At 48.3% G+C, this 21,786-nt stretch overlaps 1 protein-coding gene across 10 annotated transcripts in view; it reads left to right on the top strand.

Annotated features, from left to right (window-relative positions):
• The window catches only part of NEO1 (neogenin 1), a 95,408-nt gene extending 74,293 nt beyond the window's left edge, over positions 1–21,115 (top strand). For 4 of the 10 annotated variants that reach the window (XM_077317477.1, XM_077317474.1, XM_077317481.1 and 1 more), the window contains exons 20-29: positions 260–454; positions 1,103–1,135; positions 5,101–5,169; positions 8,304–8,448; positions 9,138–9,376; positions 10,528–10,620; positions 12,463–12,621; positions 15,135–15,392; positions 16,281–16,417; positions 17,474–21,115. In XM_077317477.1, the coding sequence (XP_077173592.1) occupies positions 260–454; positions 1,103–1,135; positions 5,101–5,169; positions 8,304–8,448; positions 9,138–9,376; positions 10,528–10,620; positions 12,463–12,621; positions 15,135–15,392; positions 16,281–16,417; positions 17,474–17,557 (1,412 nt within the window). In that variant the 3' untranslated portion in view covers positions 17,558–21,115. The remainder of the gene's footprint in view (positions 1–259; positions 455–1,102; positions 1,136–5,100; positions 5,170–8,303; positions 8,449–9,137; positions 9,377–10,527; positions 10,621–12,462; positions 12,622–15,134; positions 15,393–16,280; positions 16,418–17,473) is intronic. The other 6 variants (XM_077317482.1, XM_077317479.1, XM_077317478.1 and 3 more) reach the window with 2 other exon arrangements.
• Positions 21,116–21,786: the final 671 nt, after the last annotated feature.

Here is a 21,786-nt window from a genome sequence, read left to right as displayed (position 1 = left end):
AAGATTTAGGGACTGCAGTCTGTGAGCTAACAGATACTAATTGATCAAATGACCCCCATTTCTCTTCCCTAGCAGCTGTTAATGAATTACGCAATTGCTTCTTTATCTTCATAGAGAGAGAATTGCAAGGGAGCTTGAGGAAGAAGGGTTTATCTAGCGCCTTCAAGTGTCATAGATGAGACATGCTTGATGTTCTCAGAGCATTTAGAGCCCTTGGACATTTGTCTTAATAATTTACCAGTGGCGTTCTGTTGCGCAGGGTACATCATTTACTACAGTACGGACATGAACGCCGAAATCCACGACTGGGTCATAGAGCCGGTCGTAGGAAACCGGCTGACGCACCAGATTCAGGAGTTAACCCTCGACACGGCGTATTACTTCAAGATTCAGGCCCGCAACTCCAAGGGCATGGGCCCCATGTCGGAGGCAGTACAGTTCAGGACACCGAAAGGTAGGCCTGCAGTGCAACCGAATGTGCTTTTGCTGTGGTTTTGGATGACTGAGCCATGTGGGAGTAGTAGCTCTACATTTCGTCCGCTGGTGAGACTTTCTGAATCTGTGTGTTCAGGTCTGCATTGTTTATGGAAGAGGGGACAGGAGCAAGCCGGGGAGGGGGGGGGTGTTTTCTCTGTTCTTGGTGTGGCATGCTCAGCTATCTTTCTGAAAATGCAAGTCCTCAAGTTGTTGCTGACATGAGCGGCCTCTACGAAAGGGTGATTATTACCACGCATCACCATCCTTTCCTGTTAGCTGGGTTGATCCTGTTTGCTGCAAGTGAATTTGTGATGCGTCAATTATCACAAAGGGTTCCCACCATGAGAGGAAGTGGCTAACGGTACACCGCAGGGGCTGTCATACTCTTAAACGTGAATGAATGCATAAATATGCCATGATTTACTGACATGGGATGTGAAGCAGCTCTTGCTGTCACATTTGAACAAGAGTGGGAAGGTGAACCTTCAGCTCCATATCAGTGGCGTTAATTTGATTTCCCATTTTAACAGATATTAACCTCTTCTGTGCCAGCAAATTTTGTGTCACTCCTTCCAATCTGGTGACCTTTCTCTTGTTTGTTTCTTCCTCTGTGCTTGTCCCGTAGCTGAATCTTCAGATAAAATGTCTAATGATCAAGGTAAATGAATGGATGTGCTTTCCTGTGTTGCTCTTTCTCGTGCAAATAGTCTTCTCTGTGTGTCTCTCTCTCTAACTTGAGCTGAGAGGGAAGGTGGGGTAGAAATCATCTTAATAAGTAAAAGGACAGGTTGCCCTGTTCAAAGATGCTGGCAGCATCTCATGTAGGATTCTGAGATTCAGAAATCCTTTTAGTTAGACTATAACCTCTCTTTCCTCTTCCTCTCCCCCCTCTCTGTTCAGCAATAAAAGAATGTGAGTGCATGCATGCTCAAAGTGGATGTTTCCAGGTGTATATAGCTCGAGTGGTGAGCCCGCTGATGGGAGCGTTTTTAGATGTGACACATTTTCGTTAGACTTGATTTCAGAGAACCCCATAGCCACTGTTCAAAGACCTGTCTGTGCAGAGTTCTGACAGGCGTGCTCTAATTTAAGGGACTTCAGCAACGCACCTGCATCACGCTGTCCTGAATCAAGCATTCGATTTGCTGAATACTATCTCTGGCATTCTGGGCTAGGACGGAAGCAGTGGGCACTTTGTGGGGGGAAACGTGTGCTACGATTCCTTTTGGAGGGAGGGAGCATGTCTCCAGTAACACACTCAGAAAGAACACACCGCTAAAAATGAAGGCAGCCTCAGTTCACACGGGGAGACACTCCAGTGCTGGCCTGTTCAAATAGTGCCTCCCAGAACACTTTGAGACCCGCTGTTGTCCAACTGTGAAAGAAGCCAGGTGCCCTGGTGGTGAATAAGCACCAATGAGGTTCTGTCTGGACTCAGGCCTTGATTAATTGGTGTCAGAAAAACCAAAAATAGGTATTTGCCAGCTATGAACCTAGGAAAGGGAGGGAGAGGGAGAGAGAGAGAGAGAGAGAGAGAGAGAGAGAGAGAGATTTTTTCCCCCTGTTCGGCAAAAAGAAATCCCAGACAGCAGCCCCTCCAGTGTCACCCTCCATACCTTGCTCTGGCATTCATAGCAATTTTCTCATCTCAGTCTAAATCAAAAGAAGGTCTAAGTCAAAGCTCTTCAGAGGACCTTCTGTTAATTCAGCTCCGGTAGGAACTCTTGAGTCTCTCCCCTTGCATCCTCCTGCTACAATTTGACCGGGCCGCACTGCACTATAATGGAGCGAGTTTGGAATAATAAAATGGGAGGTTTGATCATCAGCTAAATGACTGTCGATTAGGTCTAGGTGGGCATCTGATGGCAGCTTTTCAGCATCTGCACTCCCTCCCTTGTTTTCTCAGTTAGCAGGAGCAGTAGAACTGGCATGACAGTTCGTAGCAGACAGCCTGAGAAGAGGTTAGCATTAAATAGGGGAGGAGAAGAAGAAATGGCCCAAATCACACATATTGTGGCTGGGCTGAAAGAGGAGGCTTTGATTTCTTTCACACGTTGAGTCCAGCGGCACCTTTAAGACTGACAAAGTTGGATTCCTGGTAGAAGCTTTTATGTGCATGCACACTTGCTCAGCTATTTTTGAGCCCAGGAACCCCTTTAAGGCTATCAAACTTGGTTAGTCTTAAAGGTACCGCTGGACTCCAATTCTGTTCTGTTGCTTTCAGACCAACATGGCTGTCAGCTGAATCCTTCTTTCACCCTGGTTATTCCTGGAAATACTCTACTTGGCCTTTCCGCTTCTCCCCACTTGACGCGTTAACTCGTATCGATGTGTCTGAATCACACAGAGATTCCCTGACTGTGTCAAAGAATTACATGTTTTCCTACACTTGCTCACATGGAACGGGCATGATAAGCCCGTTTGTTGACTTGCTATTTCGTTGGGGAATTTGATTCACTATATTATATTTATGGAAGTCAGTGCCAAGAGGATGGCTTAGCTGTGGAAGGTTCCACACCCATGGCTTGAGGGTAAAGGTACTAGCTGGCATCTCAAAAAAGACTAGAACACTGTTTATTTCAAATATTCTGTCTTTTTAATGCCAGGAAGCATGTCTGGGCAGGATACCTACAATGCTTTGAAGCTTCTAGAAGAGGCTATGATTTCTTTCCTTTCATAATGAAGTTCTGTTACCTTTGTAGAATTTTTTCCCCTATAAAAGAGAGCTTTTTTTCCTGTTACTGTAACACCACAAAAGGTGCGTGTACTCTTTTATGTTTGTCTGTGAATGAGAAGGGATATCAGAAAGTTTCTTTTGAGACAAAATTACAGGCATATATTTTTCATATTCTGAATTAGTCATACCTACTCTAGGGAGGCCATTTTGTACCATATTTGTTTAAATTTTGTATAAACACGGGTGTGCCTTTACATGGTGCTGCTTTGGTGTATTGTCCTCCTGAACAAGATACGCAACAGGACTTTAAAAATAAAACAAACGCTTTCAAAACCTGGGACGCACATCAATACAAGATTTGAAAACCTGCCTGTAAGCCTCTTTGGGACTCCTTCAAGTGGCAAAAAGCGGGGTACAAGAAGCCAGCTCTCCTTCAAACAAAACTAATAATAATTCTTCTTGAGGACCGTTGATGCCTACCTCTGCTACATCGGCAGCTAAGTTGGTTTGTAGAGAAAGGAGGGCAAGAAGAATTCGTCTTAGGCTCAGACACACCTGGACTGGAGGCAAGCATTGTGGTCTGCTGCAGCTAGTAGTCAGAGCGTAGGGACGTGTGAGTTTTGGGCAGCATTTCTGTATCAAAGCCTGCCCAACGCCATCATTTCCACTGACGCTATGGCCAGACTTAGCAGCACCACACTGTTTTCTTCAGTCTTCCAAAATGCTTCCTGCTCTGTAGGGCCCAAAGAGCCTTCTGCCAGAATGCTCCGAGCTTCATGGTCTGTCCTCGAAGCATTGTGCGTAGGCGGCCGCTCCTGAGCATGGTTTTCAGGCAATGCAGCAAGGCAGTTGCCCGTTTCTTTCACCCTTTGGGAGAACCTCTCAGGTGCTGCCTTCACCTTCGGCCTCATTGTTGCCAGAGCTAGCAGAATTACGCCCACTCAGAAACCGTTGCCTTTATGAACCATATAAGCTGTGGCAGCTGCCCTCACCAAATGAGAGACTTCCATATTCATGTCCAGAGTTCCTAACAAGCAGCAGAAGCTTTGCTCGTCTTCTCTTCAAAGGCCGGTGCAAATAAAACAGCAAGGCCTCATCTCTGTCTTTATTCCTCTGGGAAGTACAGGAGAGTTAGGGAAACGGTGAACTCTTCAAAGGCTAGTGTCTAGCAATACTTTTTCTCCTCCTTTTCCAAAGCCTCTGGGATTTGCAGAGAACTTGCCTTGAAATCCACCTGCATTCCTTCAAAATGAAATCCCATCCAGATTTGTTTTCAGTGGGTCTCGAGCAGGTAGCTGTGCCAGTCTGTAGTAGGAGAACAAATTTGGACTCCAGGAGCACCGTAAAGACCAGTAAGCTTGACCCATGGGTACAAGTTTCTATGAGTCAAATCGTGAAAGCTTACATCCTGGTCAGGTTTTGTCTTTAAGTTGTTGCTGGACTTGAATTTTCTTTTCGGGCAGCGTTCCCCAAATAACGTGCACCAAAAGGGGCCTATCCGTTTTTGACCAGCATGGGTTTTTGACATCCTTCCATAAGAAAATGTCGGCTGTCATCTGCATGAGCAATACTGTGGCAGTTGTCTCTAAATCCCAGCCGTCCAAGAATAGGTTTGGGGTTTCTAGAACTGTAAAGGAAGGATGGCGTTTCCGGTGTTTTCACAATGCTTTGCACTTTTCTTGCCTTCATCAGAGGAATGGATGGCTGTGTATTTCTCGCAGTGTGTTGTGTAAAGACATCTCCTGAATTACGAATACCGTCGTTCCTCTGAACAGGCGCTTCTAGAAACGTCCTGAAACATGCTTGGGATGTGTGTATTTCTGGCGCATGTCTGTCCATCTAAAACAGGAATTAGGTGACACGTTAAGCCGCAGATTTTGGAAAGTTGAGGGGGGTCTGAAAGACGAATACCTTGATGCAATTATAGGTTTTTTTTGCCTCTCTAGCCGCAGGAGCTGCAGGAAAAGGAAGCCGTCCTCTGGATGTTGGAACAGACTACAAATCAACCATAGGTGGTAAGTAAGATCTTGGGATTGCCCATGTGCTGGGAACTGGGGTGCTGAAAGCCATTCAGGTGGCTTTCAGGGGAAAGTGGAACAGGCTTCCTCGGGAGGTGGTGGGTTCTCCATCTTTGGAGATTTTTAAACAGAAGCTGGAGAGCCATCTGACAGAGAGACTGATTCTGTGAAGACAAAGGGATGGCAGGTGACAGTGGATGAGCGATTGGGATGTGAGTGTCCTGCACAGTGCAGGGGGTTGGACTAGATGACCCAGGAGGTCCCTTCCAGCTCTCTGATCCTATGATTCTAGGTAGAGACTAGACCCAATCCCTCATATTGCAGCCTGTCAGGAAGATGTAGCATGGATTTTGTCCAACAGAAACAATTGCTTTCCAGGATTTCATTACGAGCACTGGTGTCTGACCAACCAGATGCTTCAAGGCCCGCTGAAAAGATTTCATGTTGGCAGCCGAAGCCAATTTTGTTCTAACCCCCCCCCCCCCCACACACACACACACAAACTGTTCTGGGCTATTGATAAGAAAAGCCGGAGAGGAATTGTAAGGGGATTTGCAGTGCAGCCCTAAGAACCCTTCCCCAGGAGTAAGCCCAACTCAGTAGACTTCAGCTGGATTCTGAGCAGACGTGCTTTGGGATTGCCCTGTTGGTGGCCTGAATCTTCCCCAGAAGGTTGAGACTGCTTTCGGCTCAAATATTATTTAGCTCTTCCCTGAAAGCTGTAAAACCTCCTCTTCAGAAAATCTCAGGCACCAAAGATTAGACAGCTGGGCTGTGGCAGTGCAGGGGAAGTGGTTTCCGCAGGCAAGAAGAAGAAGAGCTGGTTCTTATATGCCGCTTTTCCCTACCCGAAGGAGGCTCAAAGCGGCTTACAGTTGCCTTCCCTTTCCTCTCGGGTGGGTGGCACGTGGAGGCATATGTTATGCCTCTGAAGGGGTTTGACTGGTACGTGGCCAGTCCAGTGACTAGTCGGCTTATTCAAAAAAGGCTGTTGCTCAGCCCTGCTTTGACAGAAGCCTCAGTGTCTCATTTGGAAACTCTGCCCCCTAATCTCCTATTTGTGGGGGCTTGTGGAATTATAGTACTTACAAAGAACAAATCCAAGCCTCATCTAAAGCCCCCGGGTTCATCAGGTGAAGATGGCTCGGTCAGAACGAACTTGCCTACTTTTGGGAGGGAGGGAGGGCTCTGATGGTGAACTTCCAGTTTGTCTGCTTGTGATGTGCTCACATCATCACTGGCACTGTGGCCTGTGAAGCATGTGAATGCGTAGTCTTCATGGATCAGGGAGCCAGCTTTGTCGCGGGGTGTGGGAAAATGCCTCCCAGGGGGTTCGCCTTCCATCCCGGATGCTATCTTTTGTGCTGTCTGGGGCTCTCTCTTCTCTTCTTGCTCTACCCGTTTTCATCACCGATGACACTGCAGAGCCTTAGGGCAGAGCTCTCACGTTTCAGCTGTAAATGTCTAGAGCAGAAGGGAAAACTGATGGATTAGAATTGATCTCATTCTTTGGCACAGTTATGGACGTGGTGCCCCGTGTGCGTTGGAGGTACGGGAAACGAATTTGTTGCTTCCGTCACAAGCTGTGCAAATTGGGCTCCAGCACCAAACATATTTGACCCCTAGTTCTGCAGACAGCCTCTCTAGCAGCCGCACAAATTTTGTATGAAGGATTTCTCAGATTTCTGTATTCAGTTCCTTGGTGGGGCTCCACCTTGGATCGATGTTTAGTTTTTAAAAAAAAAACAGCCCAACAACACGGTGTGATAATCTCATTGTACAATGATCCGGGTTTCTATCGAGGCTGCAATTTATATGCAATTAACCAGCAGAAATTTGGAGGTGGATTTCATTTTAGCGAATATCGATCATTTTAGCGAATATCGATCAGATAAGCTTTGTAAATAATTTTCCGGCATCCGCCGATATGAGCTTGGAGCTGCCCAGCTGAGCCTCTGTTTACAGAAGAAGTGGAGAAACTGCTCTCATTTGGAGGGCCTGCATGCCCCTGTCCAGTTTGGATTTCGGATAGATAATTTCCCAATATAAATACTTGGATATAAATCGAGGTAATATAGTGGACTGCAAGCGAAGACCCATTCCTTCATGGATATTTAGTGCACTTTGACACCACCTCTCCACAAAGAACTATTGGAGGTGACCAACAACAAAATCAGACGTGGACAATGGCAATAATTAAATTAAAATCATAAACTAATAATAAATCCACTTTGTTAACTAATAATAAATCTTCCCCGTAAGCAATGTAAATCGCTCTGCTACTTAGCAATGCTGTTTAGCAATAAAATCAAAAGCAGCTTAGGGGCAAAATAATAATTCTGCTGAAATGAAACTACCCTATCTGTAGTTGCAACCTGCCTTACCTGCGAGGACAGAGGCAAGGAGTGAAGGTCTTGGGATGAACCTCTTAATTGAGAATTTGGGAAAGGGTAGTCCTTCAGGTATGCCAGATCCAAGCGCTGAGGGGCTTTAAATGTGAGCCCCAGCAAGTTGAGTTGTGAGTGTAAGCAAATATACAGCCAGGGCTGATCTTTTATCACTAAAGTGATACGATCCCTTATAGCCAGTCCTAAAGAGCAACCTGGCCCCAGCTTTTAGCTGGGATTGAAACTTTAGAACAGTCTCCAAAGGCAGCCCTCTGCTCTGTTAACTCAGAGCATGGATTGTAATGGTCAAGCCATGCTGTCAAGGGATGGGCATAGTTGGTGTACCACTTGGATCTGGTAGACAGCAGGAACCCAAGTTTCTGACTGTAGGCCAGAATCAGGAAGCACCCAAAAACGATAAACCTGATCTCTCTGAGGACTGACGGTCTTTCCCAAACAGGTTGATTCCCTGATCGTCTCCATTTTTCCGGATTAAATATTGTAAAACAAAGTCTCATAAATTAACTCGAAATATCAAGAATGCCCCTGTGCATCTAACTAATTTTAAGCCTCTGAGATCCACGTAGAGAAGTGGTGTGTGCATTTTAAACAAATGTCGCCGAAAACCTGGCTTGTGAAAGTCACTTGGGTGCCGTAGAGCCCGATTGAAATAGGAACTGAAATATGGCTCCAGATCCCATGACTTTGGCATCTATGATGAATGAGATTTGTTTTCCTCTTTAGGCAGTAACAGCCCTCACGGAAGCCCTTCCCCTCTGGAATACAACATGCTGCTGGTCATAATTGTTTCTGTGGGAGTCATCACCATTGTGGTGGTCGTGGTGGTGGCTGTCTTCTGTACCCGGCGGACTACTTCTCACCAGAAGAAGTAAGGGACTTCAGCAGCTCTCTAGCGGTCGGGGTGGGTGGGGAGGGGAATTGGCTGCATGCCTTTGATTGTAGTATATTTTTTGTCCTGATGACCTTTTAGGGCTGGTAAGGTAAACGGTCATGACTGGGGAAGGCACTGGCAAACCACCCCGTATTGAGTCTGCCAAGAAAACGCTAGAGGGCGTCACCCCAAGGGTCAGACATGACCCGGTGCTTGCACAGGGGATACCTTTACCTGTACCTTTGAGCAATGCAGGCGCCACTGAGTTTAGTTTCTCCTTCGTCATGTCACATCCCATGCGCCATAACTTTAGCATTTTGTCTGAATGTGTTTACAAAGCTGCAGATATGTTAACAGAGCTAATGAATGGGATTATTCATGCCAGTTAACGGTTACTGAAACTGAATGGGATTCCATAGGTAGAGAGCAATGCCGCAGGAGTAAGATTAATACTTTGGACAGGTAATATATACTTTACACAATAGCCTAGTCCACCATCCCATTTCCTTTATTTAAGCATCTTCTTCATTCATTGCATTGAACCTTTTGCTTTTATAACATCTTTAATTTGCGAATATTCCATATGTTAGTTAAATTCGAAAGAGAATCGCACCGACCGTAGCGTTCTGCCAGCCTACGGATACATGAGTATTTTTCTTTTGATGGTCGGCTCGTTGCTTTCAAAGGAAGCGAGCCGCCTGCAAATCCGTGAATGGGTCTCACAAATACAAAGGGAATTCCAAGGACGTCAAACCCCCCGACCTTTGGATCCATCACGAGAGGCTGGAGCTGAAGCCCATAGATAAATCTCCGGATCCCAACCCAATCATGACGGACACCCCGATCCCTCGAAATTCCCAGGACATCACCCCAGTTGACAACTCCATGGACAGCAGTATCCATCAGAGACGGAATTCTTACAGAGGTGAGTTTTGGTCCCGTCAAGCTAAATGCTCTGCATGGAATTATACAGTCAGAGGTATTTATAATACATACATAGATTGTACATAAATACGTTTTACTAAGGTTCTCGTGGGATAGCCAACAGATGGCTGCATGATGGCCGTAGTTGACGCACAAGAACATGTGGAAAGAGAGAGTCCTTGAAATTTGTGGGTCCCAGGTTGTAAAGGGCTTTAAAGGTCTTAACCAGTACCTTGAATTGAGTTCAGAAACACACTGGCAGTCAATGTGGCTGTTTCAAAAAGGGCAGCGTGTGTTCCGGGTGGCTAGGCCCATCTGGCAGCATCTGGGCCAGCTGTAGCTTCTGAGTTGTCCTCAAGGGCAGCCACAGGTACAGCACGTTTGACTAAGTCATCTGTGAGGTTATAGAAGTACGAATCAGCAGGGCCAGGTCTAGATAATGAGGAAGTTAGCTGGAGCTCCACTTGGCACCCTGCTTTTCAAACAGCACGGCTGGGGTCAGGAGTACCTCCAAGCTCTTGACCTGCTCTGAAAAAGCCAGCGTTACTCTATCTGGGACAAGAGGATCCAGTCCCTCTAGAGTATCAGTCTTCCCAAGTAGCATTTTGTCTTGTCTGGATCCCACTTCATTTTGTTTTGCCTTAGCCTTTCCACTGGAGTTTTGAGAAACTGCACAAAGCAGACGCTGCAGAGTCCAAAGAGGAGGCTTCTTTTTGAGATCTGGCTAGGGAGGAATAGTCCAGCTGTGTCGCTGAAGAGCTGCCCCCTTTGAAATCCTCTCGCAAACCATCTGAGTCTGGCTGCCTGTTGTTCCTCCAGACTTTATTCCTTATTGCAGCGCCGGCCTTTTGTGGCAGAAACCTCAAGCTGAGAAACCGACTCGAACCTCTACAAACCCAAAGGGAGAAATGCATTTAAAGAGGTCCTTATTTTAAGAGAAAATGCTTTCTAATGCCTTTCTGAAGGACTTGAGTCTGAGGAGGGAAGCTGCACAAAGGGTCGTGCAGCTTGCCTGGGAATGTCATGTACATGCCCGCCTTGTAGCCACCATAAAGAGATTTTAAATTAAAAAATAGATGTTGTGCCGTGATGGGTGTGGTGCCATAAAGGAGCTGGATGTCTGCCGTGCAACTTCTTTTGTCCTTCCTTCAGGGCACGAGTCAGAAGACAGCATGTCCACGCTCGCTGGACGAAGGGGGATGAGACCCAAAATGATGATGCCGTTTGATTCCCAGCCTCCTCAACGTAAGTGAGCCGGAGTTATTAGCCGCTGAGCTGAGCCTTGACTTCTCAGTTCAACCCCTGTAACGGGGCGGGGGGGGGGGAGGTGCTATCGAGAAAGGTGTTCTGGCTGAATATATTGTAAAGCTAGGAAGCGGAAGGGGCTGCTGCTATAAGCATTGGAGTGAAAGTTCCAGAAGAAAGCATCCTGCGCCGTTGTTCCGGGAAGAGGATTCAGCTGAAGTGGCAGGCAACAGCGTCTCCGTACAGTGGTTGCCCTTCTAATTCCCGGCCGCTGTCACAGCTGGGACCGCGTGGCATTTTCAGAAAGCCATCTGTTCACCCCCACGAATTAGTTTCAGGAAGAGGCCACTTGCGAGGGAGAAGCAGCAGGAGGGGGAGGTGTTTGCCTTCCTCCCACCCTGGTGGGACTCCAGAACCGTATTTGATACGGGAATGGGGGCTGGAGGAGGAGTTGGGGGAGGGAAGGGAAGGGAAGGTGCTCAGGCCACGATCCCAGGACCCTGTCTTGTGTGAAATGCTGAGCAGGGATGCAGATGTAAAGAACTGCTGATGTCCAGCTGCAAGCAGGACTTCCTTAGGAAGAGGAGGCCAAAACTGGAAGCGACCTGCTGACGACACGAGAACCAGCAGTCTTTTAAATGGTGCTCTAGCACCAGCCATAGCAGAGCAGGGAGCAAAGGAGCCGTGTGGGAGTTGTATGTACAGCCCTGGAGGTCAGTTTTAGTTGGTGCAGAAGGTGAAGGATCAGGATGAGCAAAGGTCATGTGCTGCTTCCAAGACCAGGCCCTAAGATCCCCCTCCCCTTTAGAAGAAGAAGAGTTGGTTCTTCTAGTTCACGTCTAGTCTGTTGAAAGACCTTGAAAACTGGCCCACAGTTTTGTGTTGTTTCTACTTGGCCCTGACCAAAGATATTACATAGCGTCCGGTCTTAGATTTTGCTTAGGGCCAGCACGGCTCCCAACAGCCATTTCTGACATAAAACATTTCCCTGGTTATTTTCTTTTCCTTATGGCTGAATCTGCAGCAAGCACAAGCCAGATCTCTGATGTGTTTGTGGCATCTTGCCTCCGGCCCCACGAGCAGCAGCAGACGTTAACGGAGGGGTGGAAAGTGTCTGTTTCCAGGAAATTGAATGTAGGATAGCTACATTTCCCTGGAGTGCAGGGGATGGGAAAAATAAGCCCCTCACACGGAGAACAGGGCACCTTGACCATCCAAATGATCATCTGTTTAAAAAGAATGTATCATTTAACAGAAAATGTTTTAACATTTTTACCAATGCATCCTCCTTAGAGCCCCGCTTTAAGAACCCTGCGGAACTGCAAAAATTTGCCTTTGCCTTTTTGCTCCTGTCCTTGCCGACATTTATGGATGCCATTGCAACCTACCAAGCTGCAGAGTCCTGAACTCATGAGCAGCAACTATTTGATGTAGTCAGAATCGGATCGGACATGTGCTTGCATGGAGCTTGCTCTTCATGGGTCATTACATTTTCAGGGAGTTCAGTCCTCTTTTCCTGCAGCGGTTTATACCAGCTGAGTTGATATTCACCTCACACTGGCTCATTTCAGAGAAGAACCCGTTCTTGAGGAAAGTATATGGGAACACGCCACTCTTGCGCTGAGGGGGTCATAGACGGCCACAAGAGGGGACAAAAAGGCTGAGATTTTTACATCCGTGGCTTCTGTGTCCCCGCAGATTCCCTGACAAAGTGGACCTTATTGTTCCTGGGCTCCCGCCTCGCGTTGTGGATGACTGGGGTAGGGGTGGGGTGGGGTGCACGGCGGGGCATGTGCTGTTTTGTCTTTGTTAAGCATTTTTCTGTCTTGTGTTCATTCGCAGCTGTGATTAGTGCTCATCCCATCCATTCCCTTGATAACCCCCACCACCATTTCCACTCCGGCAGCCTCGCTTCTCCAACCTGCAGCTATCTCCATCACCAGGCAGCCCCGTGGCCAGTTGGCCCACCTGTGTCCCATTCAGACAGGGCTAATTCCACAGGTGAGAAGAGTGCCCCGAGCACGGGTGTTTGGAAGGAAGGAAGCCGTGGAGCGAAAGAGAGGCGGGGACCGGAACCTCCGGGGACAGCACTCTCCCGTCCTGCTTTCCTGCTGGGGGGAGGGCGGGCGTTTGCATGGTCTTCCTAGAGAGGCTGAATGGTGTTTACCGGGAAACAAGTTCCGGCAAGCTCGGGAGGGCTTGTTTTCTGTGCACACGTGCGTAGCACTGGGCTGCTGGCTTTGGCGATTCCCCTTTTCCGTTTCCCCGTGTCCCAGACATCGTTGGATGTGTTTGCTCAGAAGTCATGTCGTGTTGAAGCCATGCTCAGATAGGTTATGGTGGGACACCTCTGTCAACTTGAGTCCATTTGCCATTTCAGCTCTGGGGCTGAACCCAGCCAGGAGGAAATGGGCATCTCCTCCGTGGTTCCCACAGAGTTAAGAGTGAGCCACAGTCCTTTCAAAGTCCGGATCAGACCGACTTTTCCCATGTTACAAAAACAAAAAAGATGACAACAGTGCCTTTTTAAAGAGGTGTTTTTGTAGTTCTGGCATCCTCAGAGGCCTGCCTCTGCTGTCTAATCTGCAGCTGGCATTTAATCAAGCACAGCTGGAGCATTATGCAGGCCCTGATCGGTTGTGCTTAAGCCGCAGGCTGGTTACAGAAGCAGGCGTTTTCTGATTCGAGAGCCAAGGATTAGTTTGAGCTTCTTGAAGGTACATTTGGAAAAATGTTGACTGTTGCTTCTCCAGGGATTCAGCCCTTAAAAAGCTCGAGGCACCGTTCGCCATACTGGGCAGCGCTTTGGGGAAATCATCTGAAAATATGCAGCAAGATGGTTAAGATTTCTTGTTTCAGGATCCTGGACCCCTCTCTGCAAGATGGCTGATTGTTCTGAATGTTCAGTAAGACTCCCCCGTCAGCAGAGGGGTTCCATCCAAGGCCCCCCAGTGGCCAGGCACGTAATGATAGGCACATCTTCAAGGCCTGCTGTGTCTGAGATCTTATTGCTTCTAAAATGAGCCACGTAAGGGCAGAGAATGGCTGCTATCGTTGTGCATGCCCTCTGTGTCAAACACATAAGGGAGAACGGAAGTAAGATCCACTTACATTGCTACGTGGTATTTGTATGGCTACGGAGAAAGGATATGGACCTAGATCAGGGGTCCCCAACATGCTGCCCATGGGCACCATGCACACACACACACACACCCCTGCCCCCTTTCTTGATGCCCTCCAAGTACTTTTGGAAAGTGAGTGGGGCCAGGCCAGGTGGGCCTCTTGGGCTTCTGGTGGGCCACTGGAGAGCTGATGGCTCATGCAGATTAAAATAACATTTAGGCAAGAGCGGTCACCACAGTGCTGGTTCTATTCCCTCTCTCCCCTTTCCCGGTATATTTTTGAAATTGCCCCTCTGTTCCGCTGCTTCAGCCACTTTGGGGCCATGTCCTAAAGCCCTCCAGACATTGATGACGGTCCAGTCTCTCCGGATCGCAATTTAGGTTCACTTCCTTCCTTGACCGTCTGTTAAGGATGTGAACAGATAAAGTTGCAAAGTGACTTTGTGTCGAGGATACGATCTGGTTTAATTAGAGCGCTAATGACTTTTCTTTGGGCCACCGAGCTAAAGTAAGCTCTGATAGCAGGCTCTCATACGCGCCTCTTAAAATAGCAACTGTAACAGGGACCTGGACGGGCTCTAAAGTTTCTGCACCTGGCCGCACTGGCTGAATCTATCCTGGGAGCTGTTCCAGTTAAGGAAGTGACTCCCTAGTTCAAGATAAACAAGAGAGAAAGCAATCTGAAAGGTCTTTAGCTCAACACGTTTTGTTTAAATTCTGCACACATTTGTGTGGAGCAAGACCAGGGTGAAAAGGGTCAGCAGCCCTGTCGCAAAAGGATATGGCCCAGACGGTGAAATCGAAGATCCTTCCGGCAGCCTAGGGGTTTAATTGTAGAATCCTAGAGTTGGAGGGGGCCATAGAGGACCTCTAGTCCAACCCCCTGCTCAATACAGAATCCTAAAGCATCCAGGAGAAGTATCTGTCCAGCTGCTGCTTGAAGACTGCCAGTGAGGGGGAACTCACCACCTCCTTAGGCAGCCAACGCCACTGCTGAACTATGCTGGCTCTGAAATTCTCCTCCCTAATATCTATCCGGAACCCTTCTACATTTAGTTTAAAGCCATTACTGTGAGTCCTGTCCTCGGCTGCCACAAGGAACTGTTCCCTGCCCTTCCAGATCCTTCAAGAGAGCCATCCTGTCCCCTCTCAGCCTCCTCTTCTGCAGGCCGAACACTCCCGTGTGCCTCAGCCTTTCCTCGCAGGGCTTGGCTCCCAGGCCCCGGATCATCCTTGCCCCCTCTCCTCTGCCCCCTCTCCATTTTGTCCACATCCCAGTTGCCTGTTTCCCACAAAGCTGTTTGGCATAAGGCATCTGCAGGGACTCTTGCGTTCGCAGGACCATCCCGTGGAAGTAAGCAAAGGAACGTCTCCATTTCTTCCCTGACCCAGAATCGGTTCGGAACACCCCGAGCACAGATACCATGCCGGCCTCCTCGTCCCAGACATGCTGTGCTGACCACCAAGAGCCAGAAAGTGCCGCAGGAGCTTACCTGCCCAGTACTCAGGAGGAGGAGCCGGGCCAGAGCCTCCCGACCGCCCACGTGCGCCCCTCCCACCCTCTCAAGAGCTTTGCTGTGCCAGCGGTCCCGCCCCCGGGGGTAACCTACGACCCTGCCTTGCCAAACACACCTTTGTTATCCCAGCAAGGTGAGTTACCAGCCAACGAACGGATGCTGCAGAACGAAGAGACTGTTTCAAGCGCCTTGGCCGGCAGGCGGGGGGAGGGCAGAGCAGGGCACAGTTGCTTGTTTTACTTTGAGTGTTGTGGGTTTAAAACAGGGGGTCCCCCAGCATGGTGCCTGAGGCTGCCCTGGTGCCCCCTGTACCAGCCATGTGTTTTTGGGGAATGAGCAGGGCCAGGAGCAGCTTTGGCCCAGCAGGACTTCTGTTTGTGCACCGGAGATTTAATTGGCTCAGTGCCATGAAGATCTTCACTGTCACAGAAGGTCTTCTGCAGCGGCCATTTTGCGGCTGGCTCCGCCTCCCGCAGCAGCCATTTTGGGTCAGAATTCCAAAAATGTTTGTAGGCTCAAAAATATTGGGAGTCTCCTGGTTTAAAATACTGCTCTTTGCTATCATTTTTTTTTTAATTCCGAGGTAGCCTTTTGGGTTATGTTATTCTCCCCTCCTCACCCCAATTGGGGATAGATTTTGATTGCCTGGTGAAACCACAGCTTTGGTTCCTCAGCGTGAATCACTCAGTTTGGTATCCCCCCTTCTGAGTGTGTTTGCTAGTTGTTTGCCATGTATATGAAAAGAAATGTTAGGCAGTGACAACTGGGGGCATTCTGGTTTGATAGTGTATATTTGGTCCAGCTGCCAAGCATGGCCAGTAAAACCTAAGCAGGCACCGTTTCATAGCAGAGGCATTCAATGCAGCATCCCCAGCCAGCCACCAGACAATTTGGGACCCTCTCAGAACTTTTACGGTGCCGCCTGAGATCCCGGACCTTGCAACGAAGCCAGCAGACACTAATTGGGATGCTGCCTCAGCGGCGCTTTCTGGAAACCAACCACAGCCGTGTTTCTCCTTAGCTTCTAGCCATCCAGTCCATTCAGTGAAGACGGCCTCCATTGGCACCCTAGGGAGGACCCGCCCCCCTATGCCGGTCGTGGTCCCCAGCGCCCCTGAAGTGCAGGAAACCACCCGGATGCTCGAAGACTCAGAAAGCGTAAGTGTGTGCTCCCGGAAGGTAACCTCGCCCTTAATGAGTGGAAAGTTAATCATCAATAAAATCAGTTGCATTTTAGAGAATTAATTAGGTAGGTGACAGCCCGCCTGCCCCCTGCCTCCCAAGCGGAAGGGATTTGGGAGTGACCCCTGTGTTGCTTTTGGGGGTTGATTGTTTTCTTATTAGTCTTTTGTCCTTTACAGGATTGTTTTATGTTATTTTGGGAGCTACTCCAGAAATGCCCCGGCCTAGATGGTCACGGCCAGCTTGACCTCATCAGATCTCATTAGCTAAGCGGGGTCGGCCCTGGCTGGTGCTTGGGTGGGAGACCCCCAAGGAAGTCCAGGCTCTCTGCCCAGAGACCACCTCTGAGCATCTCTTGCCTTGAAAATAGCTTGCCTGGACTATCCGGGCTGTTGAAGGGTTTTCTTAAAAAAGGAGAAGCCGGTGCAGTTGGCCATCTTCCAGAACTATGAAGGCAAGGCGCCATTTTGTTAACGCACCCAAATGGCTGCAGCAGCGTGATCTTCAGTCAGGAGGGTTTTCCCCAGGTAATCCCGATGGGGTGAGGAACGATTCTAGCCACGTTCTCAGCAAGATTAAGCAAGCAGCCGACAACAAGGGTCTAGGTCAGTTTCCTCACGTGTAAGCGACTCGAGTACAAAACAGTTAATCCTTGTTGTTGTTTTTTTCTCTTTCCTCTTCCCGTTTATTTATTTTTTAACTCCCCTCTTGTCCCACTTCTGTCTCACTAATTCATGGTTGCGATGCTTCATTGCCGGGGGTTTGTGCACATGCCTGACTCCGGCGCCGCTCCTGCCCGCCTCTGTCTCTTTTCATTGCTTGTGCTTTGGGGAAATCGAACAAACCCCCCACCGGGATGGGGACATCCCAATTCCTGTAGGAACACGGTCCACCTGTGAATGTGGCTCGACTGCCCCCGTATCAGAACTGCCAGCCCTAGCTTCCTTCTCCCTCTCCCCCTCTCTCCCCTCCTCCCCTTTCCCGGAACAGCACGGCTCATCCTGTCCAGTAACCCTGTTAAATCTCCTGCAGAATTATGAACCGGACGAGCTGACCAAAGAGATGGCCCACCTGGAAGGACTCATGAAGGACCTTAATGCCATCACCACAGCATGACCACCTTCCCCAAGACGTGACTCCGAACCCTGCTTTGCAGGCCTTGGGACTTAGCCTTGGAGCACAAGGACAAGGAATTGTACAAAGACTGTATAGGGAGACAGCACAAGGAGGACACCCCGCCGGCCGCGGGAGCCGGGCCGCCTGCCGGTTGAACCAAGCAACCTTTCCGTTTGTTCCCCCGCCCCCCCACCCCCAAAGCAAACTGGTTGGAAAGTTGGAGCCTTCTTCCTGCTGTGATCCCACAAGAGGAGGGGCTCGGGGTGGGGGTGGGGTGGGGGGGACGGCCACCAGCCCAATTGAGATCCAGCCTCTAAGCCAAGCAGTGGACTTTGATTCATTTGAGTTGGGTTTCATATCGGGGCTGTGACCTTACCCTGCCACCCCCCCACCCCGCCCCACCCCCGTGTTTGGACATTCACATTTATGTACAATTTTATTTGTGTGTTTTTATTTTATGGTATCTTTTTTATTAAAAACAAAAAAAAAGTGTAATCTGAAGAAGGAAAAAAAAAAGGAGATTTGTGTTGTTTCCCACAGCCTAGACCAGGGGTAGTCAAGCTGCGGCCCTCCAGATGTCCATGGACTACAATTCCCATGAGCCCATGCCAGCAAATTTAGTCCATGGACATCTGGAGGGCCACAGCTTGACTACCCCGGCCTAGACGGATGTCCGATTGCTTGTTCTGTTGTGTACAGGAACTCATTGCCAGTGTGGGCTGTTCAGGGTTTTGTTGTTTTGTTTTGTGTGCGTGTGTGTAATGACATCACTTTCCAGCAGTTAATCCAAGGCCTTGAGGAGACGCTGCATTGCTCTTTGTAAGCTTTCTTTTTTTTTAATTTTTATTTTTATATTATAAATATTAAAAGCCTGACTAGATTTCTCTCTCATCACTGTGAGATAAACCGTGCGTTTGGATCGCAACGTTGACCCTGACAAGTTAGCTTTTTTTTTCTTTTTCGGGTGACGTGGCTGCGTGTGGGTAGAAGCAGGGTGAGAAGCCACCGCGCGGCAGGAGTTCTCCTGGATTCCCAGGGGAGATCTCCGCTGGCGTTCACCCAGGTGAGCCAATGGAACCAGGTAATCCCTGAGAGAGCGAAAGGGAATTTCCGTCATTGGCGGAATGACACTGGGCTTGCCACTGTCTGTATTTGGGGTTGCTCAGTTTGCATGTCACCTTGTAAGCACATACAGTAGAGCAGCTGGCATTTGTCACACGCGTGAACTTTGCCAAAATCCTCTCGCCACAGATCAAAGTTGACTGGATGCAGGGGTCTTTCCCCACAGTATACAAGTTAGCCATTCAGCATCTCTGGTTACCCAAGCGGTTTTCATGGAGAGCTTTCCTCTTGAGCAGGGCGGGGCCTTTTACAATTTGGCTGCCTCCGTATGCTTGAGCAGCCGACCTTCGTTTGTTTTGCGTTTCGTTTTGGACACTGGTGCCTCTTAACATTTATGCTGCATCTCGGGTTTTGTTCCAGATCTTTGAACGTTCGAAAGTCAGTTGTCGATCCCATGAGAGACCTCTATCTCCGTGGCCGTTGCCGCATCCCAAAGCACAGACAGGGTCGGCCTGTTCCGTTCAAGCCCGTTTGTCACCATTCTGAACCCTGGAATAATATAGAGAGCTTCCCCGTCAGGTAAACTTGAATCCATCTCGCGTGCTAGGGTGCTTAGATGAGGTCTTCAGAAGCAGTGTTAAACCACAGCAAAGGGTTAACTAAGACACACACACACACACACACACACACACAGTGCTTGTAACTCAGGTCCAGTTCAAGCCACAGAGAGAGAGAAGCTAAAGGGAGATTCCTGATCGGCCAGCTAAAGTGTTATCCTCCCCTTTGCTGCCCAGGGTGCCACCTCAGTATGATAATTGTCACGGACTTCTGGAATGATAGTATCCATGAGAATCTGGTTGTCAAAGCCCCTTTCCCTAAATTGCTTAAAAGGGCTAGAGAAGGGGAGCGGGGGGGAATGATGTGGTGGTGGGGAGGGGGTTGTGTGACAAATTGCCTACGCCATTTCCTATTAGGGTCGGTCCTAGTGATGGAGACCAAAATAGCTTTGAATATCAGTCTATCGGTCAATCTTTATTTTATGGTCCTTCAGACCAGAATTCAAACACACGGCCTTGGATATAGTTTGCAGGCCCTGGATTCCCTTTAACCCTCACGTAGGACGTGTTACGAGAAAACACACGTTTCTGAATGCTCAACCTCAGTGGCCATTGTTAAGAAGAGAGGAATATGCCCCCTTTCACGCCCATTAATAGCTGTACCCTGTACATAAGCACTGTTGCAGGGAATCCATCCAAAAACCTGTTTTTAGAAAATTACAGTTCTGTTAAAAGCCCCCCAGAAACGAAAACTAGAACGTATAGGTTAACATTCTGTCTTCCAGTGACAGCCGCAACCCAGTGCCCAGGGAGACGCTCCTAAAGCATTACGTGTCACTTCCCCTCTCCTGTGTTCTTCATCCAAGCAAGCTAACTGCTTACTTGTTGGGTTGGGGCAGCTGGTGAAATGTCCGTCACACGGAAAATACCCGGAAAATAGGGCCTCGGTACAATTCAGGTCAAAACAAAGCGAAAATCCAGAGACCGGCCTGGATTCTATCAGATCTGCATAAGCACAGTGCAGCTTTAGCAGACTTTACATGTTAGGAAGGGGAAAGGTCACACCATTCTTCTTTCCCCGTAAAAGTAGACATCGCTTCCGAATTAGGCGGGCACGGTAGGGTACGTTAAAAGCCCGAATGGTGGACTGCCGTTTCCTGGGATCGGGGCCAGTTGGAGCCTGGCGCGATTGGTGGTTGGTTTGTTTTTTTGATAACCATAACTCTCGTCTTGTTGATGGGAAACATTCTGCACAATCCTTGGACATTGTACATGCAATGCTGCAAATAAATCTTTTGTATCCGTTGTGTCCACTGAATTCTGTAGGCACACGTCCTCCACTTCTAAGATGTATACATTTCTGTTCCTTGTCAACACCCAAAGAAACGCCATCATGTGTATTTAGTATTCCCCACAGCTGGGTATTCTTTTTGTGTGTGAATATATTGCTACTCTTTGCATAGAAACACCATGAATGTCAAATATTGCCATGAATCTGGGGAAAGGGGGCGGGGGATATTTTTTAAATATAATAAAACAACTGTTCAAAGTTGGTTTTGGGGTTTTTTTGTTTTGTTTTGTTTTGTTTTTTTTTTAAAAAAGGTTATTAAAAAAAAAGGAATTGTTTATCCAAGTCATTGTACAAATATGTATTGCACTTTCTTCTGCATTTTAATACTGTTTTTTACATATCTTGTGATTTTAAATTTGGAGCATTGTGTAACTCTTGTAGTGTCATAGCTGAGCTGCTAAGGGGGCAGCTTCCTCCTGAGGAATTTGGAATTGGGGGGGGGGAGAGCACACAACAAAGCTTTGTATATTGTTTTACAGTTCTGATGTAAGGTAACTCGGAGGACTGCTAGAAACGTCTACCTTTCTGTACATTTCCCTCCCCCCCTGTAGTATTTGCTGTATACATTATAAATTTTTAATACTGTCATGTTTATTATTTGGTATTGGACATCCAATACACTTTTTTTAATCTAATCAAATTCTCCTTTGGTCTACAAAGTGGTGGTTTTTCTCCCCCCCCCCCCCAAGACTCTGCTCCTCTCATTTTAACCACAAGGACAATCTTGGAATGGGGAACCTATCTATGTCTTTTCAACCTCTCGACTGTGGAGTAACCTCTTGAGAAAATGTGCAGGCTTCGAGGTAACCCTGGAATTATGTCAGCTGGCCAGGCCTCCCTGCCACGCCCCAGAAGGGACATGTCACCCCCCAGGACCATCACTGGCCATTTTGGAAGGGACAGGTTGAGCTGCACAAATAAAAAGAAAAGCACCCCGGGCGGTTCCCCCACCCCAGGAGGGCAGGTAGGCTTCACCCAATCTGGTTCCATGCTCTGTCCATAGGTCACAGGTGATGCTTGCCTTTCCTGGGGGCTCTGCTCCGCCTTCCCTGAATGAAACGTTTTTGCCAGGTAGGATTACTTTTCTGCCTAACCTGAATTCAAAGATTTTTTCTTTGCCCCCTCCCGACGCTACCTCAAGGGAAAGTATCCCTTCTCCTTTGCACTACAGGATTTGTTCCTTGCAGACTCGTCTGCCGTCAGCCATAGAAGACGTGACCTGCTAAATTCTACCAAGAGCTTGAGAAGAACTGTGAAAA

Source organism: Paroedura picta, chromosome 18 (assembly GCF_049243985.1).
Source record: "Paroedura picta isolate Pp20150507F chromosome 18, Ppicta_v3.0, whole genome shotgun sequence".
Lineage (NCBI taxonomy): Eukaryota > Metazoa > Chordata > Lepidosauria > Squamata > Gekkonidae > Paroedura > Paroedura picta.
This window is presented reverse-complemented; position numbering and strand designations above follow the sequence as displayed.